The sequence below is a fragment of the Falco peregrinus genome, chromosome 9, assembly GCF_023634155.1.
Source record: "Falco peregrinus isolate bFalPer1 chromosome 9, bFalPer1.pri, whole genome shotgun sequence".
In the NCBI taxonomy this organism is placed as follows: domain Eukaryota; kingdom Metazoa; phylum Chordata; class Aves; order Falconiformes; family Falconidae; genus Falco; species Falco peregrinus.
The window spans coordinates 3,738,308-3,765,502 of NC_073729.1; the positions used below are offsets into that span (position 1 = coordinate 3,738,308).

A 27,195-nucleotide genomic window follows, 5' to 3' on the forward strand; every position below is an offset into this window, starting at 1 on the left:
ATGGAAAAATGGAAATGTTAAAGTAAAATTCAGAAGCTGGGACTTGTGAATTTTATTCTCAGCTCTGATACCATCTCATAATAAATTCTGTCAGTGCCAAAGAAAAATCTATACATATGTGGACTCGAAACCCGTGATTTAGTGACAAGGTCCAAGAAACTTTCATTCATTTGTTAGATAGTCCTGAGCTGAATATGCCTTTAAACAGTTTCTCATTCTCACATATCACTAAATTATGTTTATTAAAAACTTTACTATTTTACTACAACACGGAAAAATGCAGTTAATGAGAGTGATACCATTCGTATGGGCAATGTCTGAGACAAGAGCGTTGAGATGAACTGCAGAAAGGGTATCAGAATTAAAATATATGGGGATGCCCATGTGTTCAAAACTAACTGAATTGCAGCTCCTCATTGTGATTTGATTAATACACCTTATACTCTTTTGCTTCTCTAAGTATTGAATTAACCTAATATTTTATACAAGGAACATGCATCATAAGAGCATGAAGTAGACATGAACTGATTTTGGCAGGAAGAAGTTTTTTATAGAATATATGCTTATTGTATTTTTCAAAACTTGGTGACTAAGCACAGAAGATATTGACTGCCAGAGAGTGGCCTCTCTTGAAGCTGTTCCCCCATAGCCCTACCCAAGGTATGTTAGGATGCATACCACAGACGCCCTGCCTCCAGCCCTTCAGGGTCATGCCTGCTGCAGCACAGTCTCTGGAGTAAGTAGAGAGCACACTACACAGTGCAACTTCACTCTTCTCTGTATTACAGGTGTCATACATACATTTCTAGGGAACAGAAAGGCATATGGGTATTGATTTGTTATGTCCAGCTCACAGAAGAAACAGAGAATCACATAGCAATAAAAAAGTAGTCAACCAATATACTTTAAAAAGGTATTATTACCAATGAAACTTAATTTGTAATATCTCTAAGAGAAAATGTATGCTAATGAAATAGTATGCAAACCTGAGAAATAGGAAATCAGTTACAGTCAGACAACTGCAATGACGTTATGTCTAACACTCGTGAGTAGATGAATAGTAAGAATGGTAAGAGCACCTATAGTTCATTAAAGCACTAAGAAATGTCTATAGCAGCCTCCCATGAGGATGTATAAACTAGGACATGTCAAAATATGTCATCTGAAAATATAAAGAACTGAAAATATTGCACAGTGATGACTGGCACTTGTGTACCTACCAGGCGTGTAGATATAAGATACCCAGTTAAATGACAAGTGCATAATAGAAGATGGTTTAATACGGAGTTATATGTAATGGCATCTAAAGAACTAGTTAGGTAACTATCAAAGGGAATTAAAGCTCAAGTTCTTTTAATTGGGTGGCTGGACAGAAAAACGCAGATACAGCTAGTCACTCAAAACCAGTACAGTCATACTGCACAGATGGTGACTTATCCTGCCATTACTGATGTCATGGAAAATGCTTCCATGAATCATGGTTTAAAATCTGAAGAAATCAACAGAGGTAACAGACAAATCCATAAGAAATTGGTTATTACTTTTCCTTAACTGAAAATTGCAAATTCCTGTTTTATTTATTTTTAATGTTAATTCTCAAGGAGAAATACTTTCTGAGGGAAATTTGGGAGAGGTAAAGCATAAGCCATATTTTTAAAGGTGCCTGAAGACTTATTAATTTTAGGCAAAATTTCAGGGTCAGGTATTTTCTCAGTAAGTTGTATCACCCACGCCTCCTACATGATTTTTCTGTGGTTTTGCAGAAATTTCTTTATTATTCATATAAATGTGGCAACTCTTGAGTTTAGCCAACTTTCTCAACAGCATTATACAGCTCTACATCAACAGTACTTATGGACGGCTTCTTGCATTCTAAATACAAGGAGACTAACATGATTCTACAGTAATAAATGGGAAAGATATTATGTAAATATAGTATTTATTCTCCCCCTAGACATGAATTTTAAACCAAGGCAGAGGAAATCCATGGGGCTGAAAAAGCTCTCATGTCAATTCCACACAGAAACTATGATTTGGGTTTTCAAAGAGTGAACGGATTTCAAAAACAGTAAACCTGTTTTTTCTTACTTTGCTTCTGGATCATGCAACAGAACTGTCAGTGACGGCAGTCAATACTTTCAGGCCTGTAGCCAAAAAGGCCCATCATATCTTGCATAAATTCTCATTTTGTTATTTTTCTCATGGGTATCAGTGAACTTCTTTACAAACAGGCATTACTGTAATTTATTTCACCCCTGTAGGCCAGGGTACCTTCATGGTGGATCAGTATCTGGACTACACTAAAGCACCCATTTAGACCAGTGCCTTACCTTGATGTACACAGAAGGGTCTACAACAGAATGGCAGGCAGCAAACACACTGCTTGTATTAGACAGAAGAGCACACCAATGCTGGGCAAATTTTTCTGAAGTGGGAAAAAATATAGTTGTCCATAGTCACTTAAACCACATTTACTATCTGAATCAATATTCTTATCAGGTATCACACAGACCTAGAATGTCCTGAAGTGTTCAGATAATGCTGGAAATAAATATGGGGCATCAACAAATCAAGGTGACAAGCGTAGTTGGATGGGTGACCAGCCATCTCCCTAAAGGTTTCACCTTCCAAGTAATAACACTATTACTGTGGCTGTATTTGTAGAACACCTGTAAAACCTCCCCATTTTCATTGTTCTCCATCTAACTTCCCTAATTCTTTAGAGTCAGGCAATTCTTAACAGTCAAGCAATCACTTCAAGCATGTATTCATCAGTGAGCTGTATGGCTATAAGCTGCAGCTTTAATTACATGTGGCCATACCTAGGAGAGTACAGTCTGAATCCTATATATACCCAGACCCAGTCAAAGTGAGAAACTAGACAGGGCACCTAGTACAGTACAACGCTTGCTGAAGTCAGTACTGTTGATAACACAGTCCTTTTGACTTCAGCACAGCTACAACAACCTAGATTGGATGAAAACCTTGCCCAAATATTAACAAAAAAGTACACTCTGCCTTAAACCTAAATTGTTCTCACTGATGCTGTGTGTGCTTTTCAAGTCATCAGTGAAGTTGCTGACTCTTTCACCAGCACTGCAGTCCTTTTGTTTAAAAGCAAAGCTGTCACCTTACAGACCTGCAAAACCCAATGTGTTCTTTCTAGTAACACCCTCAAAGGCAGCAGCTTTTGATGTTTATGAGATTTCTAAAGCTTTTTTGGTTATCTGTCATGTGAAAATTATTTAGTACTGATAACCCAGGAATGAAAAGCCTGCTACCTCTATCCACACTGTTTGAACAAGGATCTTCAAAGCTGTCCTCAACATCATAACAGCTGGCTCTGGTTTTCCATGAGTTACCAAAAGCAGAAGCTGAATCTTCCACAGCTCCAGTGACTGTTCTGAAGTCATCAGTATGGATGTTATTGAAATTGCCACAAAGACCTTGTGTGGGTTGCAAGAAAAAAAATAAGGCAGAAGGAAAGAAGAAATCACTACATCAGTGGAAAAAGAAATGGCTTCTAGATGAATATTCTTAGGTCTATAATGGACCTCATCTGAGAGAAGTTTTTCCTTCAGAGACTTCCTGATGTTCCCACACATCAGACAGGACCCTGTGTTTAAAATGTAATTACTATTTTTCTGCATTACAGTAGCACTTAGTAATAGCACAGAGATTGGAAGCTGCTTAAATGTGCTTCAGTAAACACTGGCAGGCAGAGGAGTGCCTTTCCCAAAGGCTTATACACAAAGGAAACTGCAAAAGCAAAACAATGTGGGTTGGAGAGACAGGATATAATCCCATTAAACAGATAGGAAACAGAAGCAAAAAAAAGAAGCTTACATGATGTAAACAGGAGATTGGAGGCAAAACCAAGAGCATGGTCTGCATCTTGCAAATTTCTGATGAAGGCCTGCTTTTACAGATAGTCTAAAGGACCTGCACACACTAAACATCACAGAGATTATCTAATTTTCTTCAGCAAATTGAAGATTTTAGCCAATACTTTGTTTCAGGAAGGCTATAGATTTAACCAGGGGTTCTAACATACCAAATTCAATATAAAATCAAATTATTTGCTCACTCTAAGTGATAGACAATCAGCTATAACTCAGTTTAAGAGCAAACTGAAAGAGCATTGTGTCCCCTACCAGATGTGCGATTCTGGTAAGAATGATCAACTGTTATGGAGAGCTGCATTACAGGTTTCATTTGCACTCGAATCCGTACTCCAGTTGAGCTCAAGATTTTGATGAAAAAAGTAGAGGGTCTGAAGATGGTGACACCATCTAAAGAGGGAAAAAAGAAAAGAAAGAGGTGCACGCACTTGCAAATCTTTATGAAGCTGAGTAAACAGGAACTTCCATCTATCAGTGCATCCAGTATAACACAGGAATTCCCAGGCAGTCCCAGACCTAGTATCCACCTAAGGCAAATGACCTAACAACGAGTAGGATCGAGGGTTTTTTTCAGAGAAAGGAGCTGGAATCCCTCTTTAAATAGGTGTAGGTTAGTCTGGGGAAGATGTGAAGAAGGATATTTACCTTTGCTTACTGGCAGTTTCACAATGAAATTGTTCATGTAAATATTTCCACAGGAACATATTTTTATAGTCTGCCGGGAAAAAATAAAAAGAAAAAGCCCACAGTAGTGAATGCATATGGCATGATACAGATGACAGCAACCTGACAAGCTTCATTAAGCATTACGAAGTAGTGTCTTCAAAACATGATCACCTCTAGGGTCAATGTAACTCGGTGTCTTGATGCCATACAGTAATGCAGAGCAAATCTCTAGGCCATAACAAAAAATATAAAGCCCTCTCCATAAGCAACAGCTCTGATTGAGTGTTCTCACACACCTAGAGGTTTTCTTTTTGAGAACTGCATGTGAGATATTATGTGTAGGTTTAGATCCCTCTCACTGAAAATGTAACATACCCAAAACAAGAGCTGTCTGATGCAAACTGCCTCACTAGTTAATGGATGGAGACAGGCCCCTCCAGAACAGCTCATACCTTAGGTGGGCTAATGTCCTTTGGAAATCCCCATCTTCCTCTGTTAACTGTAGAGGGAGGTTAGTATGTTTGATCTCCTAACAAGGTTAGGACTGCACCAGTTAAATACCAGGTGAACAGAATGAATCTGTGTAACATTAAGAGTGCATAAATACCAGCCCTAACTCAGCTTCCACTGAATTAGTTTTAAATCATGGCATAATCTTCAGTGGGAGGGGCCTTTGGCCTTCATTTGGAAAATTCTACTTCACTCGATGCATTAGGAAAAACTACAAGACTCAGAACTGCTGTGAAAAGAAGGGGATCTTTTCTTGTAGAAAACTTCATCTTTAAAAAAGAACGAAATTAAAATGTTTGAAGTAATGGAAAAGAGTGGGAAAGCTGACAAGGATAATTTTTATCCATCTACCTCTAAAGAAAATGGAAAAGCCAGAATCAAAAATAACTGGAAAGGAAGTAACTCTGCCAGAACAAAACCAATAAACACAAGCACGGCATCATCTGCTGGTATTAATCTTGCAGTCTCGCAACAGCAAGAGACCAAAATGAGTCCACAGTGCTACAGAAATTGCACCTTGAACCTAAATAAAAGTGACATATTATGTGTAACTAATTAAAGCAAGTTACTTACAGTTCTTCCTAGTGTGACTAATACATTCTTTAAGCAAGTTATTGTCTTTGATGTCCCACACTGGATGATCTCTCCAATCACTACAAATGTGTCATCAGTATTCTGAAAAGACATGAGAAAGGGGATGTGCAGGCATTGTTAGCATATTGCAGGAAAGGAGCTAGAAGAGAAAAAAGGAGTCTCTGAAAGGCTACCATGGAATAATGAAAGAACTGGGGCATTTAATCTCTGATTGCAGACTGCTTCATTTCATTGCCAAAATCAGTGACATTTACTGCTACACTCTGTTTCCTTGCTATCAACCTGTGTGCACTGTGTATTTGCAGACAGTCATGTGGAATTCAATCTTTTTGTAGGAACTTTTGCTCATCCACTTCCTTTTGACAGTCATACATGAAAAAAGCTTCAGGAGAAATGCTTTAATCTTGGCTAATACATCCATTAAGAAAATTAAATCATTTTTTTAAAAAAGTTATAAAACCATGACGACGCTGCAAAACTTCGATGCTAAGCATCAAGCAATTGACTTGCAATCCATTGCAAATGGGAAAATTTATGAGGTTTAAGACTGAGCATGTGTTGAAGTGCTTTGCTGGATTGGTGCCATTTAATTAAGTCATAGAAAGCTCCAGTACAGTTTAATGCCTCATGCTACTCAAGAGATTTAGGAGTGAAATGGGAGATTCTTCATACCTTAGCTAAGACATAATGGCAGTTGCCATGAAAATTGAATCTCTTGTTATCAAATGTTGTTATATGGAATCCTCCATCTATATTGCAAGTTCCAGAACAGGGCAGAGAGATACAGCTCCAGTGGCCTCCTTTGCAAGTACTGTACAAAACCCAAAAAGGAGCAGTCAGAAAAAACATAGGTTTAAAACTTCAAAACATCTGCACAGATGACACCCTTTTTGTCTTTTTAGCTTTTCATTTGGCTGCTTATTAAATCCCTGTGGAATTAAGACTTTATATTAAACCCTTGAAGTGTGAAGGTTGAATGCTTCTCAATGAGAGAGTTAACTGCACTAGGCTTCGGCCTAGCTCCTTCAGAAAGACACCGACTTGGCCAGGCAAGAAATGTTTTTCAGGGCCTATAAATTGTTTACTTGAGTTTTTAAAGAAAGAAGGAATGAACCTCTTTAAGCAGGATCTTGCAACATTTCATGCTACTGATGCAACTATTCAGCAAGTTCCTGATGCAATATTTCAGCAACTAACTGTGAAGGACCTGAAATAATGAGCAGTTACAATTCTTAGAGCTGTGCCCACAGGAGGGGAACAACCCAGCAACATTCAGCTCAGGGTTTGGGAAGAGTGAGGATGTGAATATATGGGACCCACCCACTACTCATCAAGTTCAGTTCCTCAAAATTGCAGTTTTTTATGACTATTTCCTCAAAATGCAGGAAATATTCAATCCAAAGGGGTTTGCTGAACATCTGGCCTATCCCACCATGTACAACGGCATATTTCATTACTCCCTATAGTAAAGGTTAAGCCTATGGTGAAGAAACGAAGCTGTCTCATGGGAGCCCAAATAACACATACAACTGTTCATTCGCTAGATGGGTATCAGAGTAAGAAATAAAATTGTTTTGAGAATAATATACCTGAGGTCTTATCACCTTTCACTAGTGCAGAGTGGAGATGGGTTCAAGCTACAGGGTTTTTTCTGTATCAAATCGTTCTCAAGGATCAGGACTTTGAAACAGCTCTTGTAGATCTAATGGTTGGAAATGTAACTCATTAACATGACTCCTTGCCTCACTTTAGTGGCCAATGCCTCTGAACTAAATAGCGAGGAGTCTCATTTTTCTGCATTCTGAAACCTTGAGCTCAGTTTTTGCAGTTCCAGTCGAGGGTGGCAACTGTGTGAGGCTGAGAATTTCCAAATTTTCATGTACTGTTGAAATTCAGACTCAGGCTTTGCATTATTATTTAAGACAAATATTAGGAATAGGAAAAAAAAAAAAAGGAGAAAAGAACAGGATGCAGCTCATCAACACTCTGAAATAAATGCCTCTGCCTCGTTAGTGCAATCACAGTGCAATTTACAACATTACCAGTTCTGGCAGGGAGTGAAGTAAGTCTCTCCAGATGAGTAGACTTTGCCTTGAAACATACAGGGGCAGCTGTCTCTGGGGACGCATTTTTTGCCACCGAGGTCATCAAGGATAGTTCCTGTTCAGACACATTGTCTAGTTAATATTCCTTTGGTGAGTCTAGGCAACACTATCAAGGAAGACACACATAACAAAACAACTCTGGAGTGAGTATTCAGCATTTCTGTAAATGAATGGGATGTGTTCTAAGAAAAACACCGCACCAGGCTCTTTCAGGTGGTAACGGATGGGAAACATTTTATACTAAGCTGAAATGAAAGCAATGTAAACCCCAAAGAGTATCACTGCATGTTACTGAAATTTGTCACTGTGAGCAGGATCATCAAGTGCCAGATTGCAAGCATGTGAGCCAGTTTCCATCCTTTTCTCATAGTGAATCTAACAGGAATCAGACCTGCATCTTAGCTTCTACTTCATGTGCAAATTTACATGTGTACATACCTGGCAATGCATTTATGCATATGTGACCTTCTGTGTAACTTAACCTCCAGCAAAATCTAGCCTATTAACAGGGAGGCACCTCACCAGACATTACCTACATTCTTACTGTCTAATGAAAACCTCTCCTTTTTCCACATCTGTACCGTTTTTTTCTTTCTAGTCCTTAGAAATCTTTTCTCTCCCTTCCTCCAGTGTCAGGATCTTGAATCTTTAGAGATCCGGTTCTTTCAAGAAGAAAGTTGTTAAATTATGCTAGAAGAAACAGTTTATTCATTGGTGTTAGTATAAAATGTTAAAGAAAAAAAAATGCCACTAACTGAAAGGGGCCAACCTCTCTCTGTGTGTGACCCATCGGAAGAAGTGAACTGCCTTACCAGGAGGACAGAAACAGCCATCTGTACACGGGGCTTTACAGATCCTGCTCCTTTCTGGGTCAGCACACGTGTCAGCACAGGAGTTTCCACATTCCATGTACTCCATGTTGTTTGGGCATTCCTGATCTGTAAGACCAAATGAAAACAGGGTATGTTAATGATGTATTTATAAGAGCTCTCAAGTAATTGTATCACTACCCAACTCCTTCTTCCGCCTTTCCCCCATATCTTGTTTGCAAAACTTTCTATCCAGATGTGTCATGTTTGTTTAATCTCTAAAGGAACTTTTAATGGGCACTTTTACTTCATGTTTGGAGAAAACAGTACTGCTGGGAAATATAAATTATTTCACATTATTTTACTAGCTCAAGGTTGGCGGAAGTCATGATACAAGCAAAGGACAACAGAATCATTTTTGGAGTCATAATAGTTTATTTTTGCCTGAAGCATCAGTCATTCTGGTATTAATTTCCTATCCCAATGCACACCAGCAGTTTGGGAGAACTACCTGTAGCCTTCCCCCTGGATTTAGTGATTTCCTGCTCTGTAGCTGCAACTACCAAGTATGAAAGCACAGGATACAGTAAGGACAAACTCATTAGACTTCTCAGTCTAGGCTCTTTATGAGTTAACTGTGCCTGGTAAATCAAAAAAAGAACTGGAGAGAACTTAGCCATAAGGAGGAGGGGGACAATATTAAGATATATTTCTAATTTAAGGAGCAAAATCAAGTTAAATTTGCAGAAGCTTTTCTATTAACAATGTTTCTGTCAAAGTACTTCTACAGATTGGTTCACAGTAGTTAGCAGAGCTCCCGGCTTTGCTCTGCTGGGATCAGAATACATGTGTATATGTCTAACCTGAAAGAAATCTCCAGAGCAGCAGTTACTTACAGCAAAGTTCTTTGGTTCTCCATTCCCCAGGGTCTCCCTTCCTAAGGACACAGTCTCGAGAGTACTGGTTTAAAGTGCTGCATATGCAGCTGGAAACCAAATCAGAGTGAGAAGAATTAACTACACAGTGGCACATATCCTCAGTGCAGGTCTCTACATAGTCATCAAATGCAACCACTTTGGGGCAGTTTCCAAAACGGGACATAAGTTTCTTGCATTTTGTTTTCTGTAAATGAGAAAAGGGAAAGAAAAGCAATGCTTGAAATTTTACCAGCTTTCAGGTTTATGGATGTGCATCGCAATTTTTGATGGTGTGATGCCAGAGTCACAGGATAATTCAGATTGGAAGGGACTTTTGGAGATTATCCAGTCTAACTTTATGTCATGGGGTCCTTTTTCTTGGACTGGAAGCTGTCATTCAAATGTGCATTTTCCCAGTATCTATTTCTTTTATACTGTAATGAGATATTTCAGTTATAAGATCAACATGTTGGTCAGACTCATGGGTAGGCTCCTGAAAAATTCAGTATGGTGCATGTTCTATAATTAACGTTTGTTTCAACACAGTTTTTCCAGGGCTGCAGTTCAGGAGGGTTTATACTTCTCAGCCACACATACTTACATATTTACTGCATCTATGGTCTTCCCTTCTAGGATGTCTTCCAGTGTGGTCATCTGGACTCACATCTGCACACTTTTCTGATGGATCTTCTACTTTGTGGAAGTTCCCAAATTGCCTTGGATGCATTTTATACCCTGTAAAATCCCCAGAGGCATCTGAGTAACTGCCTGCAATTCTGTAGATCAGGTAGTGAGTTATAAAGATGCACTTAATCTTTGGGCTCTAAGACAGTATGCTCTTCACCAAACACCCAAATTTAAGTACAGCATCCATTATTATAGTGAATGACAGCCTGATATAACTTCTGTTGAGCTACAGCCAGGAATCCAGCACATTTGTATCAGGATCTGCTGTCAGCCTGGGCATTTATGTTCACATGAGACTCTTGACCTTTCTTATTGCACCTGATCACTTCCAAAGACTTCTGTTCATTGTGGGTGTATTTGAACTTACAGTTTTGCATTCACTTGTGTAATTATTGTACATTTTAGTTTGCCTTCTATCAAAACGTAAATTTAGCACAGCATTAGATGCAGTGTGTTTGTATTCATCTGGAAGTCTATTACTTTTTACAGGCAACAAAGGATAGGAAGAGGGAGCAAGAGGAAGACAGGCACAAAATACATGTATGTTAACTATTACACTACGTAAAGGGGTGCATTTTCCCAAAGCATTACCAGAGACTTGATCCTGGATGCAAGAAATTTTTGCAACAAAGTTTGAAATTTACACATTTTTATGGAGAGTATGCATAAATTGCCATTCTCTCTCTCTCTCTCTTTTTTTTTTTTTTTTTTTTAAAAAAAAAAAAGGTTTTATAGACAGATTTGTGACCAGGTCTGTTCTCTTATAATGGTTCAGTCCCTTAACTAAATGCAGGTCTGAGAGAATTACTTCCACAAAAATGTTATTTCCAGGTGTTTTACCACTAACTTTTCTGGAAATAGAAGTCTTTCTAAAGCCCTGAGCTCTTGGAGCTATGTGATTTGTCAAAGATCTCAATTGACATTAAAGAATATAAAGAATAAAATCTTAAAATGAGCTGCTTCATGCAGAAATGAGATTTTTCTTCCTGATAATTTTTTTTCCTTAAGAGAAAAGAGTCTGAAAGAATTTGGACCTTTATGCCCAGTGGATATTAAGCTGGGCAGGCAGATCGACTGCTGCCTGCTCAGCCCAGGGAGAAGGATGCGTTCACAGCAGAGAGGAGGGATATAGGAGGCCACCTGACCCCTGGGTGTGGAAACTTGTTATCCAGATGATAACTTGAACCAGATGCATAAAAGGAGAGCCTGTTTTTCTTAGAGCAATGCTTCTCAGTAGCTAACTTTCTTCAGAAAAAATCAGCAAGCTTTAGTTTTTGCCTGTTGCGCTTGTGAAGTAACGGGCAGAAACATGACTAAGATGCATTCAAAAAGCTTAATATGAAATACGAAAATGAATGCCCAATCTATTGCTACAAGTGGTATTTTTTAATCAAATCTCAGGATTCTTTCTGAATAGGTGAGGTAGACGACAATAGTTTTCTGGTGACTTAAGAAGCCCAGGTATTATATGAAGGGGTGACGTAACTTTGGCTTCAGTCCTGCAGCTATTATCTCAGCATGCAGGTTTCTTTCCACTCATTCTACCTGCTGCAGGACTGTAGCCTCAGCTCTGCTGTGTTGGCCTCTTTCCAGTTCAGTGCAATATCTGAAGGTATCAGTGGATGGCACCACGGTTTCTGCAAAGATGCTCAGTGAAATCTCTCTGGCTTAGTGATGGTGCTTTCATTTCATTACAGAGGCAAACATAACCACATTTGATACCCAACTATAAAATGGTGAAAATGGAAGGACACAAATTGTACTTGTGCCTGATTTGAGACTACAAGTTCCTGAAAGGTTGCTACTATCAGTGGGAAACCAGGCGATGTTGCTGCGTGATAGCCAGGCAATTAATTTGGGTCAAAGAAGTTTGAGACTTGCAAGTTTGCAAATGGCAGAGAAATCCAAATCACCCCAGAACTTCTTAAAATACATCTCCTGTATATGGAAATGCTCATGTATTTCAGAGTGCCTGTCAGGAAATCTGAAACTCTGCTTTGAGGAAACAGATACCAAGTTTTGTGTCACATATTAAGAGTTCTGTTCTATGTGGAATATGCTGTAATCATGGCCTACCATCCAAAATCAAATCATTCTTCTCACTGCCATCATAGTTCCCACACAGACCACATATTTTCTCTTTATATGTTTCTTCGAGGTCCAGCTACAAAACAAAAGGAAAGAGAAAGCCCAGAGCTTAAAGGCTTTTCCCCACATCAGCAGCACATGTTACAAAGCGATTCACAATAGAAAAGCACCATAGCAGAAATGCTTGTTATTCATTTGTAGCAGTCTTCTGTTACAAACCTGCCATAAAACTTAACTGCAGACAGGTTGAATTTAAATAGGAAGATAATCCTCTAGCAATTGTCATTCCTAGCTACTAAGGAGCTAAATGAAGCGTGCTGAACACTGGAGAAGTCCTTGGACCAGTGTCTCCCAGTACAGAGATAGTGGTATATAGGCATGTGGTACCTCTTGCAAGGTACCACAGCTTCACTCTGGGCAGGTGAGGTAACTGCTGTGAAGCTCGATGCTGTGAAGAAGCAGCTTCTGGTCATTTTTTAACCACATCTAAGGCTTTTTCTAGTCCATAGGCTAAATGGGACACTTCACAGATTTTCTAGGGGTGGGTCTGTCCAGTGTAACCTATTCTGCCCATACTTGGGGGAATAAAAAGCCAGGTTAGAACATTATTGCCTTGCTAGACAAAACTACTGCACCTAATCACTCCCTCATGCTTGGAGGGTAGTACTGGAGGTAGTACTTGGAGGTAGCACCAAAAATAGGCAGTGCTTTTCCTACAAGTGTGTCACCCTAAAAGTGTATCCACTCTACAGGGGATGCTTGTAATACTTCAGGTACTAATTAGTAGAGGGGAAGGGGGGAAGGAAATACTTCATTAAATCAGAATTTGAATACTACTTGATTGCTTCCTGATTATTTTTTCTCTATTCACCATCTACCCTCTCCCTGTCTCTCTGAACGTGCAACTTTCTTTTATCTAATATCTCAGTCCTAACTGTGGAGGTTAACTGTTCACACCCATTAGTGCAAATACAGTGTTGCAGAAGAGGATTATTTTGGGGTGGACACAGAGAGGGGAAGTCCCACATCGCAAGGCTTTGGAATGAGAGAGGCCATTGTCTGAACTGGCCACAGGATATTAGTTTCCCACACAAAATGTACATCAAGACAAGAGGGTAATTAACAAGTCAGAGCTGGATGGACTAGCTGTGCTGCTGCCAGCACCCCATGGAGGAAGCAGGTAATTACAGGGGTGCTATCTCCAGGGTTAACAGGGACACCTTTTGTCACATAAAATGAGTTGGGAAGGCCTGGGGGTTGTGACTCTATGCCCCTGCCCCATGAAACTACTACCTAGTTTGGTATGTCCCTACCAGCTTATGGATACAGTGATACCTCCCCTCCCCAGTCTCTTATATCAACACAGTGCCTGCGTCCAACTCTGCTTTTCATCACTGATAAGGTTCACCAAGAGAAAAACAACTAACTGGCTGTTCATACTAGGAGAGTGTCAGCCCAGTTCCACTTGAGTGTCAGGCCCAGCTTGGAAGTGACTTGGAAGTAAGTGCAGGTGTCCTCAATCAGGATGCTCTTCAAGCTGAAAGGCATGGGGATCCTGGAAATTGGAGGGAACAAAACAGATTGCATTGAAAGAAAAGACTGATGAAATTCTCTCAGAGATACAGGAGGAAAAACTAGAGCCAAAAGGAGCTAAATAAGCCATGGAGATACTCTTTTCAAAGTCAGCCTTCATCCACACAATGCATTTAATTTATGCATGATCACCTTGTCCACTGTGACTTTTTACCAACCTTAATCAACAATTTATTTTGGTCATGAGTGTGTCAATACTGCAGCCACTCAGCTGATACTAATGCAGCTCTGCTTGTTTTTATATCCTGAGGACCTAACCTTAAAGGTTATAAGAAGATCACAATACTGGGAAAATGGCCCTCCACATGAGGATGCTGCAGGTTCTTATTATCCCTCCAGGCTTTCTCTGACATTTGGGATTCACAAAGGTGTGAAAAGAGCTCTGTTCTGTCACTCATGTACTGATGTGACTCAGACCTACACAACTTTTTTAATCTCACCAAGACAATTACTGTTCATTTTCCCAGAGCCTGAAAAACTTAGAAAATCAGAAAATGGCTAAAAGGAGATTTCTTGCCCCTTTGATTTAAAAGATACACCTAGGCTTTGCTACTATAATTACAACTGAGTGATGCTATTCTATATTTGGTCATTTCTAGAAAGCTGTCAAGATAAGATAGCCCATATGATTACAGTTTTCTGTCCAACAAGATCATGAGGGTTTTTCCTAGAGTCAAAGCTTGCCTTGGCCCTTGGTACCTATATGCTGGGAGCAGGTCACTGCACTTCTCATGAGGGCTGCCCTTAAAATTGTGTGCGACTTTCAGCTACTGTTGAATATGACTTTTTATTTATGGAGTAGTTTTACCCTTCTGCTTGCAGTTTGCTTTCTGGTCCATTTCACATTGGAATTAAAGGTACGGATTTTGACTTCTGAAACTTCTGTCTTTTGTGTAAGAAGATCACAAGGCAAGCTGTGATCTGAAAAGCAAGGCAATTTTCTAGACTAATTATCTGGAAAGGGAAAACTTTTTCTGAAAGGATCATCTTTTCCTGAACAGCAACATACAACAGTAGGGTTACTACCACAGAAATCATGTTATGAGAAAAAAGATACAAAGTTTCTACAGAATTTTCTATAAACGAAGTGTTGATGTTATGTCCTTCCCTTCACCCCTCCCTCCCAAATCAAAGCAACATTAAGGAAACTTACACATTTTGTTTTTATAACATACATATTGCTTTTTGCTTATCATGTTGATGTGGATCCCTAGGAGATGTAGTTTACATGCTTCTTGTCTCTTCCACCACAATGGAGCGGACCTTTTGCAATAGCCTGTTCAAAGTGCTACAAACGTATCACACACAGCCATTTGCACCTCTACAGCGTAGGATCGCTTCCTAGACAGACACCTGTTGCTAATATATAGTAAAAAACCTGCTGCACAACAAAACAACAGTATGGTCTTTACTTACTTGTTCCCATTCACTGTGATGCCTGTCTCCTTCACCTCCAAGATCACTCCATCAATGATGACAGTGAAGTAGACCAAGAAGTTATTCTTGTCACTGCGTCTGATCTGGATGTTAAAGTCCTGGTAGCTGTCATTGCAGTGTGAAGCGAAGACATATGTGCAGGTTCCAGGAAAATTGAACTTAACATGGTCAAATGTATGAAAGTGGAAATTGCCCCAGGTAGCACACTCACTCCTACTGACAGTAGAGACCTGGACTAAAGAAAGAAGTCATAGGAGGGGAGCTTAGAAATTCATCCCACATGAGGTTCTCTTTTTTTGTTGAAAGACATTAAAGGATAGATTTTCAAAGGCAAAAATGTTAACCCCTGGCAAATACTAGTTTGTGAGAAGGAGTTTCATCACACTGAACTTTTGAAGTCCATGCCAGAGATACCTCCAACATAAGAAGATGAGCCCAGGCTCCTTTGAAGTTAACAGTGAGAAGCAGAAGAGGTTCAGCTTCCCCACCTTACATACCTGCCTAGGAAGAACATGCTCTAAGACTGCATGTTTCTCTCCATTGTCTATAAAGGTTGCTGAGGGGTGCCCATGTAGAATGGCACCCATTGGCATGTATACTTTAGATACCTTTACACTGTAGATATCTAAAGTAAAGTGAGGGGGATCCCATCCTGCCTGCCTAAATCTCACTTCTGCTTTTGTATTCCTGCTTCTTAACACAGGCAAGAGTTTGGTCCAAAGCCTTGAACGGAGTCCCTTCCAGGAGATACCACAGGTGGCGTGACTCTTCAGCAAAATGGCAGCTGCTGATCTCAGCAGTTAAGGCTGCCACCAGCTGCAACAGTCAGCTCAGAGCTAGTTTCTCATCTCAACCAGAACTCATGCCTTAGACCTCTGAGCTGTACCTCTGCTGAAGGTATTGACACGTACTTCAAGTGCATAGAAGACATCACTTCAGAAAGTAGTGTTCACACCACTAAGCTGCACAAAGCCAGTATGAATCACCTTGAATTAAATAAGCTTGCTACAAAATGCTTTTAGCATTTCTTCCAGGCCCATCTGAAAGACTGACAAATGAAAAAGGGCAAATTTCTTTATGTTGTTTATGTAGCGTGTTTAGGAAAATCAATATAGTAACATCCACCACAGATCAAATAAAAACCAGTCATTAATGTACCCAGTGAACTCTAAAATATTATTAAAATATTCTTACCTAATAACCAGCAAGGGAACACTGAAAAATTCAGAACTTGATGTTAGAAATGGGCAACACAAACTCGAGTGCCAAGAAGTCCTTACAGAAACAGCTTTTTAAAGTGACTCTTCAAAAATTTGCTTTAGGTGTTTGCAGCACTAAAGTGGATTATGGTGATCTAGCACTTTTGTACACAATAATGAGGGGAAACTAGAAAGTTTGGTGATTCTTGGAAGTTGAGTTACTAGAATTACTAAGACAGCAATAACTGTCACATTCATTGTTAATGTATTAAGCGACTGGGAGAAGATTAAGACATTCAAAACTAAACCAGGAGGTAACAGTGCAGCAGACCACAAAGACCGTGATTACTCCTAATGCAGTATTTCACACTGGGCAGTCAAGCCTAGCAGGCACTACAGTAACATACTTCTATAGAGACTGCATGTGAAATGTGTTGAAAAGGATGTAACTTTTTTTTTTTTTAATGATGCAAACTGTATCCAGAGAGTATCCTCTTTCAAGATTAGACACTTAGGACATCAAACAGTTGATAAACTACCTAGTAGTGAAAGAAAAAAAGTAACATACTTAAATCATTACATTAAGAATGAAACTGTACAATGTTAAACAGTATCTGGTACGTCTACAGCTCTTACATGAATATGTTACATATTTTCATTTGACAATTCTATTTGTCACCTATGGAGAGCAACATTTAAGCAAATAATTTGAGAATTAAGATACTTTCTTTTCTTACCTATCTGAACAGGTTCTTTGCCCTTACAACAACTCCAAATTAGGCAGAAGATCCAAAATGACCTCCACTTTTTTATTTCCATCTTGCCATGAAGCGGTAACTTGAAAATCCTTCCAGGGGAGTGTTTTTTTCTTGGCTTATAGGCAGATTTTTATAGTCCAGGAATTTGGCGTGAGAACAAAACACCGATGGCAGGGTCCCCGAAAGGTGGAGCTTCATTCAGTTTTCTTTTGGTGGTTCGTGTTTAGCACCCAGCAACCTTCTGTCTTTCAGATTAGACAGGTATCTAGTTCTCTTCCTTTCTGCAGAGACAGTGCTTTCTTATTTCCTTTCTTTAATACAGGTCCCCCAGCCCCCAGCACCTACAGTGTTGCTTTTTCTTTGGCAACAATAGTTTTCTTTTTTATAACATCTGATTAGTAACATGCAATCATTGCCCTCTTTTAGAGCTTTCATCTGGCTTGCACATCAGCAGTGTCCCCCAGCTCAAGAAAAAGTGTTCGTTGACTCTGCTAGCTTGATGGTGACTTCTCAAAGTTAGAGCAAAAAATATTGTAAGGTCAGGCATAATATATGGTCTATATAGAGCAAAAACTTTAGGCAGCAGGGCAATGTCCTTTAAGAAGTGTATCCAAAATATCTTACAAAAACCACCAGAGCTTTACTGCTTCAACAGATGAGGAATGGCATTAGTCTACAAAGTGCAAACTTCTCACCTCTATTGTACAAATGGGATTTAATTGCACCAGTCAGACATGGGAAGTCAATTTGTTCCTTATGCACACAAAGGTGGTGCTTTCTCCAAACTGCATAAGGGAGCAGTGCCCGAGTCTCACCAAAAGGTAGACACAATTCATTCCTTCACATCCTCAATTATGCTGCTGTAAAAGGGTCTCTTGGTGCTATCAGAGTGCTTCAGTACCCAATCACATACCCATGAACAATTCAGCAGGCTCAGTGACGTCCTACATTCCACTGTAGGACAATTCTTAGATATCCTGTCACAGGTGATTGACGTCAGTAATTTTAGGGTCTCTTTTAGAGATTTACTTGCTCTGTTGGCACAAGCTGGCCTAGCATTTCTTCACCTTACCCATGCTGTGGGAGAACTGCTTCTGACACAGAGCAAGCCTCTCAGCTAGTCCCAGCAAATCAAACATGGATAACAGGCGTTCCCACATTGTCAACTGCTCCAGGCCTCTTTGGGAATACACTAATGCCAGAATGATTGCCTGTAGTAAATGGGCACAAACACAGTTTAAATTGGATTTAGGTTTCGCCCTTTTTCCAACTTTTCAGGCTGAGCGTGTCCATGCACTCACCGAGGCACACACATGCCATTTTGTCTGGTTGGCAGACAATAAGCTGGTCCTTGAGAACTGCATCTTGCTCACTGCTTTACCAAGCTTCCTGACGCTTACAAAGTGTCCTAAAGCTGACCCACTGCTTCTTTCAGCTGTTCTCCTGCACAGTTAGGAGCCACTTGCTAAGCGGCTTAAAGAATTGCAGGTGCAAATGTCTGCCAGATGAAGATTTGCTGCTGCTGTCACTCTTAAGAAAATCCTGCACTAGCGGGCAAGAGCATTGTGCGGTATATGAAACATGAGTTCATGTTACCCCTTTCCCACTGTCCGTGTCCCATTAATTCTATTGTCAGTCGCACTTGAGACAGGGCACAACTGGAAGGTAAAGTCTGTTCTTGAAGCCCTGCCATTTTGGCTGGAATACAGAACCAACAGACTTTATGGCACCAGTGATGGAAGTAATAGGTTTCTGCTGCTTTTCCTTTTAATCACGACACATCTTCTCTGCTGCTCTCCATCGAAATAGTTACAAAGTAAACCAGCAGAGTATCTAGCAGATAAACCGAACCATGAGAATATGACATTGTAGGATGATCTGAAATTGAATACAGTGCAATAGTAACACTCAAATTTAGCGGATTTCCATAATAACTTTCAGATTGAGTTCTTGTTCAGGCCACAGAACAGTGTTAATGGCAGGTGTGGGGAAGCGCTGTGAAGCCCAGGAGAAAAAGCACGTAGGTCAGTAGACCACAGACACTGACAAAGCAAACTTAGTTAAGGCTAAAGATAGAAAGCTGAAACCTATTAACTTTCCCAAATAAAAGCTAGCATCCAAATGCAGAACTCTGCTGAGATAGTCAATTTATTTTAACCATGGTCATCTTCCTTTCCCATTCCCACCCAGCCACTCAAGACACCTATTTCATTCATATTGGTATGACAACACAAAAACCAGGATTCTAGAAGCATGATTCCTGACCCTAGAAAAAAATAATTTTATTCCTAGCAGACAGCACAAAACCAGTAGGAACCACACATGAACTACTTGCCAAAGATACCCTTCAGGTTGCAGTAATCCTTAGATGACAAAGACGTGGTGAGGCTGACCACTGCTACTCCTACCCATTTGTCTTCTACGTGTGGGATGGTTCAGGGGCATGGTGAGGTGGGCAGGAGGGATGAGCTAAGGCATGATTTTGCCCTGCAAGCCCCACTTAGCATTTAAAGGCCTGGGAAGAGCATGAACAGCACATGTTAAAACTGTGTTCAAGGAACAGACAGAATAAAGCAAATAATTCATTGAACCACCATCCATTTATGCTCCACTCCGCAAAGAAAGTAATATCAGTCCTCTGGGATCCTCCCCCGAGAAAAGCAAAAGCACATCTCTTGCTACTCAGAGAAACAGGAAACCCAGCCCTCTTGCTCTGTACGTAGCCATTTTCTTACCTCTGCTTGTCTGCTCTGTCATTTTTGCCATTCCTTTGCCATTTCTCAGGGAGCAGAGTTCCTGTCAGTGACTAACCAGAGCTATTTCTGGTTTCTCCACAGAGTGCTGGCTACACTCCTTAGAAATCACTGGATGCCTCAATCCCCTGCAATGATTTCAAGGCTACTGTCAGGGGAAGGTTATTTGCATTCAAATGAAGTTTTTATATTCAAGTGTGGCAACACTGAGGTTTTCAGAAGTACAGGGTAGCTTTTCAGAAGGAAAGTCAGACTTGACAGGGAGCTCCTGAATATGTTGATCACTTACCACTGAATCATTGCTATTGCAGGCACACAGGTTATAACTATTCCCCCTGCAGCGACATACTGGGATTAATAACTCTTCCCTTTATTGGGCCCTGCAGCATAAGAGGCCTTCTCTCTGCTGCAGCTGTACTAGCAAAAAGAACAATTCCTCTTGGCCCCTTTACAGCCCATTTCATGGATCATTTGCCATTAAAGGGTATGTGATTTTAGTAAATACAATAGGTAAATATTAACTCGGCTTCTTTATCACCACTGACTCACTGGAGATAAACTGTCACAAAGCTAATGTAATACCGTGACTCACATCTCATATTTTTTGATACAAACTTGGTAAAGAGGCACTCAGACTGGGGGCACCTGGTTTTTTAACGGCATTCATAGCTAGCCACTGCACTGAAGCTTGGCAGTTGCATTTGTACTCTTCTGTCAGAAGATGATCCCAATCATACTGTAAAACATGAAGTCTACCAACACTTTTGTAGCACACCATCCTGGGTCAGGGCAAGCACAGGTGGGGTTCAGCTTGGAAATCCTCCAATATTCCAGTTCATTTCAGGCAAAGCTGGTACTGCTTCTTCAAATGTGAATCCACTATAAAATAGTGTTTTACAAGCACTGCCAGGTAACAACTCTAGAGAAATGATGTGTACTTCATTAACAAGGTAAAGTTAGCTAGGAAAAAAGATTAATTTGGATTTGGTATCAAGCCTTCTTGTGCCGATAATACACATGATAAAAACATCTGAAGTTAACTTGGCAAAATATTTTACAGCACTAATTTGTACATTGTAAATTGCTAGAAGAATTCAAGAACAACATGTATTATATTTTTATCCTTGGTATAATCCCATAGAATTTAGGAAATTCACAAAGATTTATTGGATCCATCAGGTCTGCATCCACCACACAGTTTGAAATGGCTGGCAGTAAGCATAAGGTGATCTGTAATAGGCAGAGGAAAAGCAGGGAATGGATCTCTGTCATTAATTGTTGATTAAAATACATGAAGAATGCCTTCAGTATTTTAATTTGGATAGGAGAAGGTTTGGTGTTTTCTTACATGTTGCCCTAGAATGAACACAAAGCTCCTTAACCTCTCATCTTGCCATAGGATTCCTTGACTTTTCCTGAACTAATCAAGGGCATTAGTCACTCCTCTTCACAAGGAATCAGTTCAACTGCTCTTTCCTCGCCCCCTCCCTTTTTTTTTTTTTTTTTTTTTTTTTTTTTTTTTAAGACGATGTAGATCTTTCAAAATCCACATACAAGGAGTAATGATGACACGGCTGATTGGTCTTTGTGCACACAGGTCTCATTGACCTATTGGCACTTCCTCACGTAAGAAAGACTCCCTGCATAGAAAATCATTTCATCAGGAGGTTGAGCCCTTCAGCTTTTTCTACTTGAAAGAGTTTTCTTTAAACAACTTTCCTGGTGAAAAATATGGAGTAGCAGGACAAAGGGAATCCAGGGCTCCACATGGGGATGGATATGAACATTCTACTTTAATAATTAGAGCTTTATGAGTTTCAGGCCAGAGCAGACTCTATGATATTTTTTAAAAGCAATTTATTATTCCACGGATGCCAAAACAATTCAGAAGAAGTCACTGCATACTTAATACTGAAGTGTGTATAACCCTGATATTACATGAAATTACATACCCAGTAATGATCTCCACCATGACTGAAAGTTACTGAAAACCAAAAGAAATGTAGAGAGATGGGGCAGAGAACTGGTTGAGGTGAGAAGCTAAGCAACCTTGGTCTGTTTTTTTTTCCTAAATTGGACTTAGACTATGTCCTTGTTAAGGACTTGATCTAAAATTCTGTCAGAGCATTTCTACTGCACTCATGAGACTGTGATCATTCTGAAATGAACCACGATTTTTTGCAGTAAGCAGCTAACTCTTATATGTCACCCAAGTTCAGAGCTTGCCTTGCCTTGAACATTGTAGTCACTAAAACCAAAGCAGTATTGTAGATGGCTGAATTCCAATTTTCTTCTAAATTCAAATGACTATCCAGAGGAAGGAAAACCAAGACAAATGGGACCAGTCGTTCCCCAGGCTTCTGCTTAGCACATTGAGAAAGTTAGAATTAGCCACCCAGTATCTAGCTGCCCCTAGTGTGCTGTGTTTAGGTTAGGCTCCATGCACTTTTAAGGAGAAGAATGAGCTTACAGCTCTCATAGATGCTGCAAACGAAGTGCAAGAAGTGCTCAGCTACACTAGTCCAAAGGGACAGGCTATTGACATTTCGCTGCTGTGTCAGGTCACAGGCATTGTGTAAAGACACATTCTTCGACCACGGTTCCTGTTGCCTTTTGTAACTGCTTAAGAGAGCTGCCTGAAGAAAGGTGCTCCTTCCCAACCCCAGGTCTGCCCTACTTTCTCTCTACTTCATTTCTGCCAAATAGGGCAGATGTACGTATGTTGCTTCACTTTCTATCTGAGGATTCTTTTCCACCTTGCTCCCCACATACATGCTAATTTTTGCACGACTTGAAAATCTGTGGTGCTTCTCTTATCATTAAGTCAGACTGAGATCAATGGAGTAGCTTCTTCTCTGGGTGAAGATTAGCATTTGTGTGACTAACTGAATTAGGCTCTCAGGACCAGTCCTTGGTTTTAGCCCTCAAAGTAAACAAGAAAGTTTTCACCTGTCAAATGTACCATATAACATGACCAGAAGCAAATGTACAGAATGATTCTTACAAGCTACTCTTTGTAAGAGTAACTGCTTATCACTGGAAGATCTGTGATTTCCTGGAACTGGGGAAGCTCAATGGCAGTTGGGAGAACCATTTCTTTGGCAGATGGTAGAAAGGAGCTTAGCCAAAAGCATAGCAAAAGCTGACATAAAGTGTCTTCTGTCTTTACACCACTCTGCAACAGAAAGATGTTCTGATATGGAAGTTGTTGCTCTGAAGCAATATAAGAAATACATTATGTATTTTTTATAGTAACACTATGTTTTATGAGTTTTTTCAAAGCCTTGGAATAAGGAAAAAAATTACAGCAGTGGTTTTCACTGTTCTAGAGACTAGTTTGTGAAAGGATTTCAAGCATTTTACATATGAATGCTGAAAAACAGGAACATTAAAGGAAGTCCAGGTTGAACATACCAGATTTTAAAAGGATGATGCTGAAAAGGAATTTACAGGATTTTCTACATTAGTGATGGGAATATGGCTTGTGTAGCCTGGTTGGAAGTTAGTCTGGGAGGTTGCCAGTTAAGATCACAGTTATTTGAGGTAGTCTGAAAAGATTTGAGTTAATTTAGGAAATTTGGCCTAGGAAGAGGGCTGCATACCTTGAAGAATTTGTTCTGCCTTAAAACACTCCTACCCCTCAAAGCTTCTGGTGGGAGATGAAATCTCAGAAATTTTCTATCAGTGTTACAGCTATTTAAATGTATTTCAGGTTTTTGTGGGACCTAAAGTTCACAAGAGTTTTCTTTTCTATGGTCTTACAGTTTGTAAGTCTATTTGTGCCTCTTTTCCCAGTATCTGCTTGCTTTGCTACACAAGCTTAAACAGTGCATAACAAGCACAGTAACTACATGATTATTTACTTAGGGCTTTGCCTTTGCTGAAGTCCTTTCACTGGGGCTTGTGTGCAGAGTTGCATGTGCTTAGTTCAGTGAAGTGTGGTTTAACAAAGTACAGTCTAACAGTAAATTACTGAAAATTTCATCTTACCCTTCCTCTTATACAGCACAAAATGATAATGTTACACTATGTAGCTATATCACTAAACAAGGTAGTTATTAGATCAGAAATCCCTACCTTGTATCATTTTGGGGAGGGTTCTTCTTGGTTTGCATGTAGCTTTTTCCTCCCTTTCTGAATCCCATCTGCCACACCTCAGATAGCAGCAGTGATTTTTCCATATCGCTAACAAGCATTTTCCTTTCTGCCCCTGGTGTTTTCAAAACACTTGTCTAGTAACAGTTCATAAAACTGTGCTCACTTTATCAACAAATCTGAGAACTCCATTGTAACTCCAGATGAAGGTTCTCACTATATTACTGTAGAGTCATATGAGCAACACTGAATTTCCAGCACACCTCCAGGTAATTAGGAAGAAATTGTCTGAGCTTCACATTACCTTAGAGAAAACTGCAACTGGGAATGAAACCCACGTATGTCCACCTATAAGGTACATGCCACAACCACTTTGCTTCCAGGGAAGTATGCAACCCACCACAAGGAAGGCTCAGGGTGCATCTAAGGGGATATTTGTGCGTATCCCCCCTCAAGTGGGCCACAGTGCAACAGGACAATGGGCTTTTTCCTTTTGCTTATTAGAGTGGCTAAGCATGTCAAGTGCTGCACTGGAGGCCCTCAGCTGCAGTGCTCTTTACTCCTGTAGTAACAGCACCCACCCTGAGCTGCAGACAACCCACTCAGGTTTGCTCGAGCATTTGGCAGTGGTCTCCTACAGCTAGCTCTATGCCGTGAGGAGCTTCCTGTGAGTCCGCAGCTTCCTGGGAAGGATTTGCTTCAGTTCCCTGCTGACTTGGAGGAGCCTGCACCTGAGGCAAGGACTCAAAAATCACAGCCTCTGGCAACCAAGACAATAATCATGTTACAGGTAAATCCTAGCCCCAGCCTGTACTGGGGAATTTCAACCAGCCCATTTAAGCCCTTCCTGCCCTTAGGGAAGGCAGCTATAAAGCCATGAGGTTTTTCTTTTTGTTTTGTTCACCAGAATCTCCAAGCAGGTTCAAGCACTTCTTTGAGGGCCTCAGGGACACGTTCAAACCCCAGGCTTAGAGGAACTCTTCTCATCTCTTCCTCAGGGACATTATCACAAAGTGAAGCCAAACCAAGCAGCTGTTGGGAGACCAAGAGCTAGGACCCTGGCTTTTTGTATCTTCAAGGGCTGTGTGGTAGAAGTTCCAGTTACGTCCCAAGAAGGCTTCCTTCTTTTTCAAAGCAAAACTAAAACTGCTAAGTAACTGGAGATGAAGAAAAAGAAACAAACCAAAAAGAAACCCTTTGCCACCAATGAAAGTGGGAGTCTAGACAGAAAGTCTAACACAAGATGAACGCAGGACTCAGCCATGGAGACATGAGAGTGTTTTAGCCACTCTGCCACCAGCTGAACTCGGCTGGGGCTCTTGCTACTGCTCCCTAATTGCTAGACTCCAGGAGATGATGAAATTCCTGGAGAACTGAGTCATTCTTGGAGGACAGAGGCAGTCAATCCCATTCCCTTCCAGCACCAATGCTTTTTGTGAAGCTGCCAGTGCCCCTTGCAGAAGGTTTTGCCTGGGAGACAATGGGATCAGAAGGTTCCACCATCTCCTCTGAGCCCCTAAAGGGCTGTCATTGCCTTGTGAGAGTAACAGATTTTTTCAGTTTTCCCTCTGGGTTTTCCAGATGAATCTCTGCTTGTGACCTGCAGACCAACAGCTCTTGCTTAAGAAACAAAATGCTCTATGGGGTGAGGTAGGACAGGTTTCCATTTATTTCCAAGAGGATTGTAAGAAGTAGCAAAAGTGCTGCTCACTCCCTGCTACTACTGCTCTCCTTGTAGGGATCCACAGTTAAAGCTTCTTTCCTTTCTTTCTTTCCACAAGACTATCTGCGGATTTCTCAGCCGGAAAAAGTTCAATCTGTTTAACTTTGTCATCCAGTTCCAATGGAAATACAGGTGCAAAGTGAACTGCAAAGTTCTGAGGTGACTAAGAGTGCAGAAAGGGGTGGAGGTTTGACACGTACAGTTTGACCTAGAACTGCCAAGCACTTGTAAGTAAGAATTCTCTGACAGCATCCACTTGGGAGCCTGCTTATGTGCAACACTGACCCAGCACTAAAACTGAAGGCACTGCTATGATCCAGACCACTGTAAGGAACACCATCCTGTGCACGCATGTAAATCCCTGTCAGAATAATTTTTTTTCCAGTGCATACAAGTGTCTGTGTGGAAATAGGAGCACTCATTCTTCTCAGTGGTAAAACCCTTTACCTGAAGTACAAAATCCCTTTTGGAGGCAGCTTGCTTTTTTTGTGTCTGGAGTGATTTAACATTCTTAGCTATAGACTGCCCTGCAGTGGCAAAGCCAAAATCTGCAGCCTTACTGTCTTTTATACAGGATCTTTTGAATCCCTTATTTAGAAGTAGTTTGCTCATCACCAGAGGGGACAGAAAGAGCCCATGCAAACTACAGAACAAATGAAAAAAATTAAGCAAGGGAGATTTTAGCCTTCAGTGTAAATATGATATGCAGCAAAATGCCACTATTGACTTGGAATATTTTATCTATTTTTCAATAGGAGTCAAGGCAGATTTGATCAGACTTTGTGTCTGCTGTCTCCAGAAGCTATCTGCTGACTTCAGCTACCTCTCCCTCTCCTACAGAAACTATCTTTCTAAGCATAGTATTCTAAAGAGGCAAAACTTCTGGAGTTTCATTTTCTGTACTTTCCTACCAGTGTCTGCATTCTAAGGTGCCACACATTTGGCAGGGCTAGCAGTAGCACAAAATGGTGCCACCAATTCTTTAGGTAGTAAAAATGTCTGTATTCAGGTTGGCTGTGACTCAAGCAGTTACTTTAAGTTCTCAGAAGGTTAAAGCACAGTTAGTTTTCATTAACAGAGAAACAGAGACAATATAATACCAAAAGCAATTTTCACACACAACAGAAGGTGTGGATTACCCTCTTTGTACTTCAGATGGTTCAAGAGAGATGTCCATTTTACCTAATCTCCTTCATCTTCCCTCACAGTAAGGCCAGATGAACCGGCACTTCAGAATACAATTCAGCTAAGCTCCTTTGGATATGTCCTTTGTTGTGGGACAAATGAATGTCAAAAATGGTTATTTCTCTTCGTGTCCTGTAGAGAAAGCCTAGGATTATATAGCTCAGAGATGGGCAT

At 40.4% G+C, this 27,195-nt stretch overlaps 1 protein-coding gene across 1 annotated transcript in view; it reads right to left on the minus strand.

The window, feature by feature from the left end:
* The window catches only part of LOC101918685 (mucin-5B), a 43,999-nt gene extending 26,541 nt beyond the window's left edge, over positions 1-17,458 (minus strand). Inside the window, exons 1-15 of the mRNA XM_055813677.1 lie at positions 17,245-17,458; positions 15,288-15,543; positions 13,719-13,833; positions 12,267-12,354; positions 10,105-10,238; positions 9,483-9,708; positions 8,590-8,715; positions 7,715-7,832; positions 6,345-6,483; positions 5,652-5,753; positions 4,548-4,617; positions 4,155-4,292; positions 3,282-3,446; positions 2,331-2,425; positions 679-805 (exon numbers count right to left, since the gene is read on the minus strand). Coding sequence (XP_055669652.1) covers positions 679-805; positions 2,331-2,425; positions 3,282-3,446; positions 4,155-4,292; positions 4,548-4,617; positions 5,652-5,753; positions 6,345-6,483; positions 7,715-7,832; positions 8,590-8,715; positions 9,483-9,708; positions 10,105-10,238; positions 12,267-12,354; positions 13,719-13,833; positions 15,288-15,543; positions 17,245-17,326 — 1,981 coding nt within the window. The 5' untranslated portion in view covers positions 17,327-17,458. The remainder of the gene's footprint in view (positions 1-678; positions 806-2,330; positions 2,426-3,281; positions 3,447-4,154; positions 4,293-4,547; positions 4,618-5,651; positions 5,754-6,344; positions 6,484-7,714; positions 7,833-8,589; positions 8,716-9,482; positions 9,709-10,104; positions 10,239-12,266; positions 12,355-13,718; positions 13,834-15,287; positions 15,544-17,244) is intronic.
* Between the last annotated feature and the right edge of the window lie 9,737 nt (positions 17,459-27,195).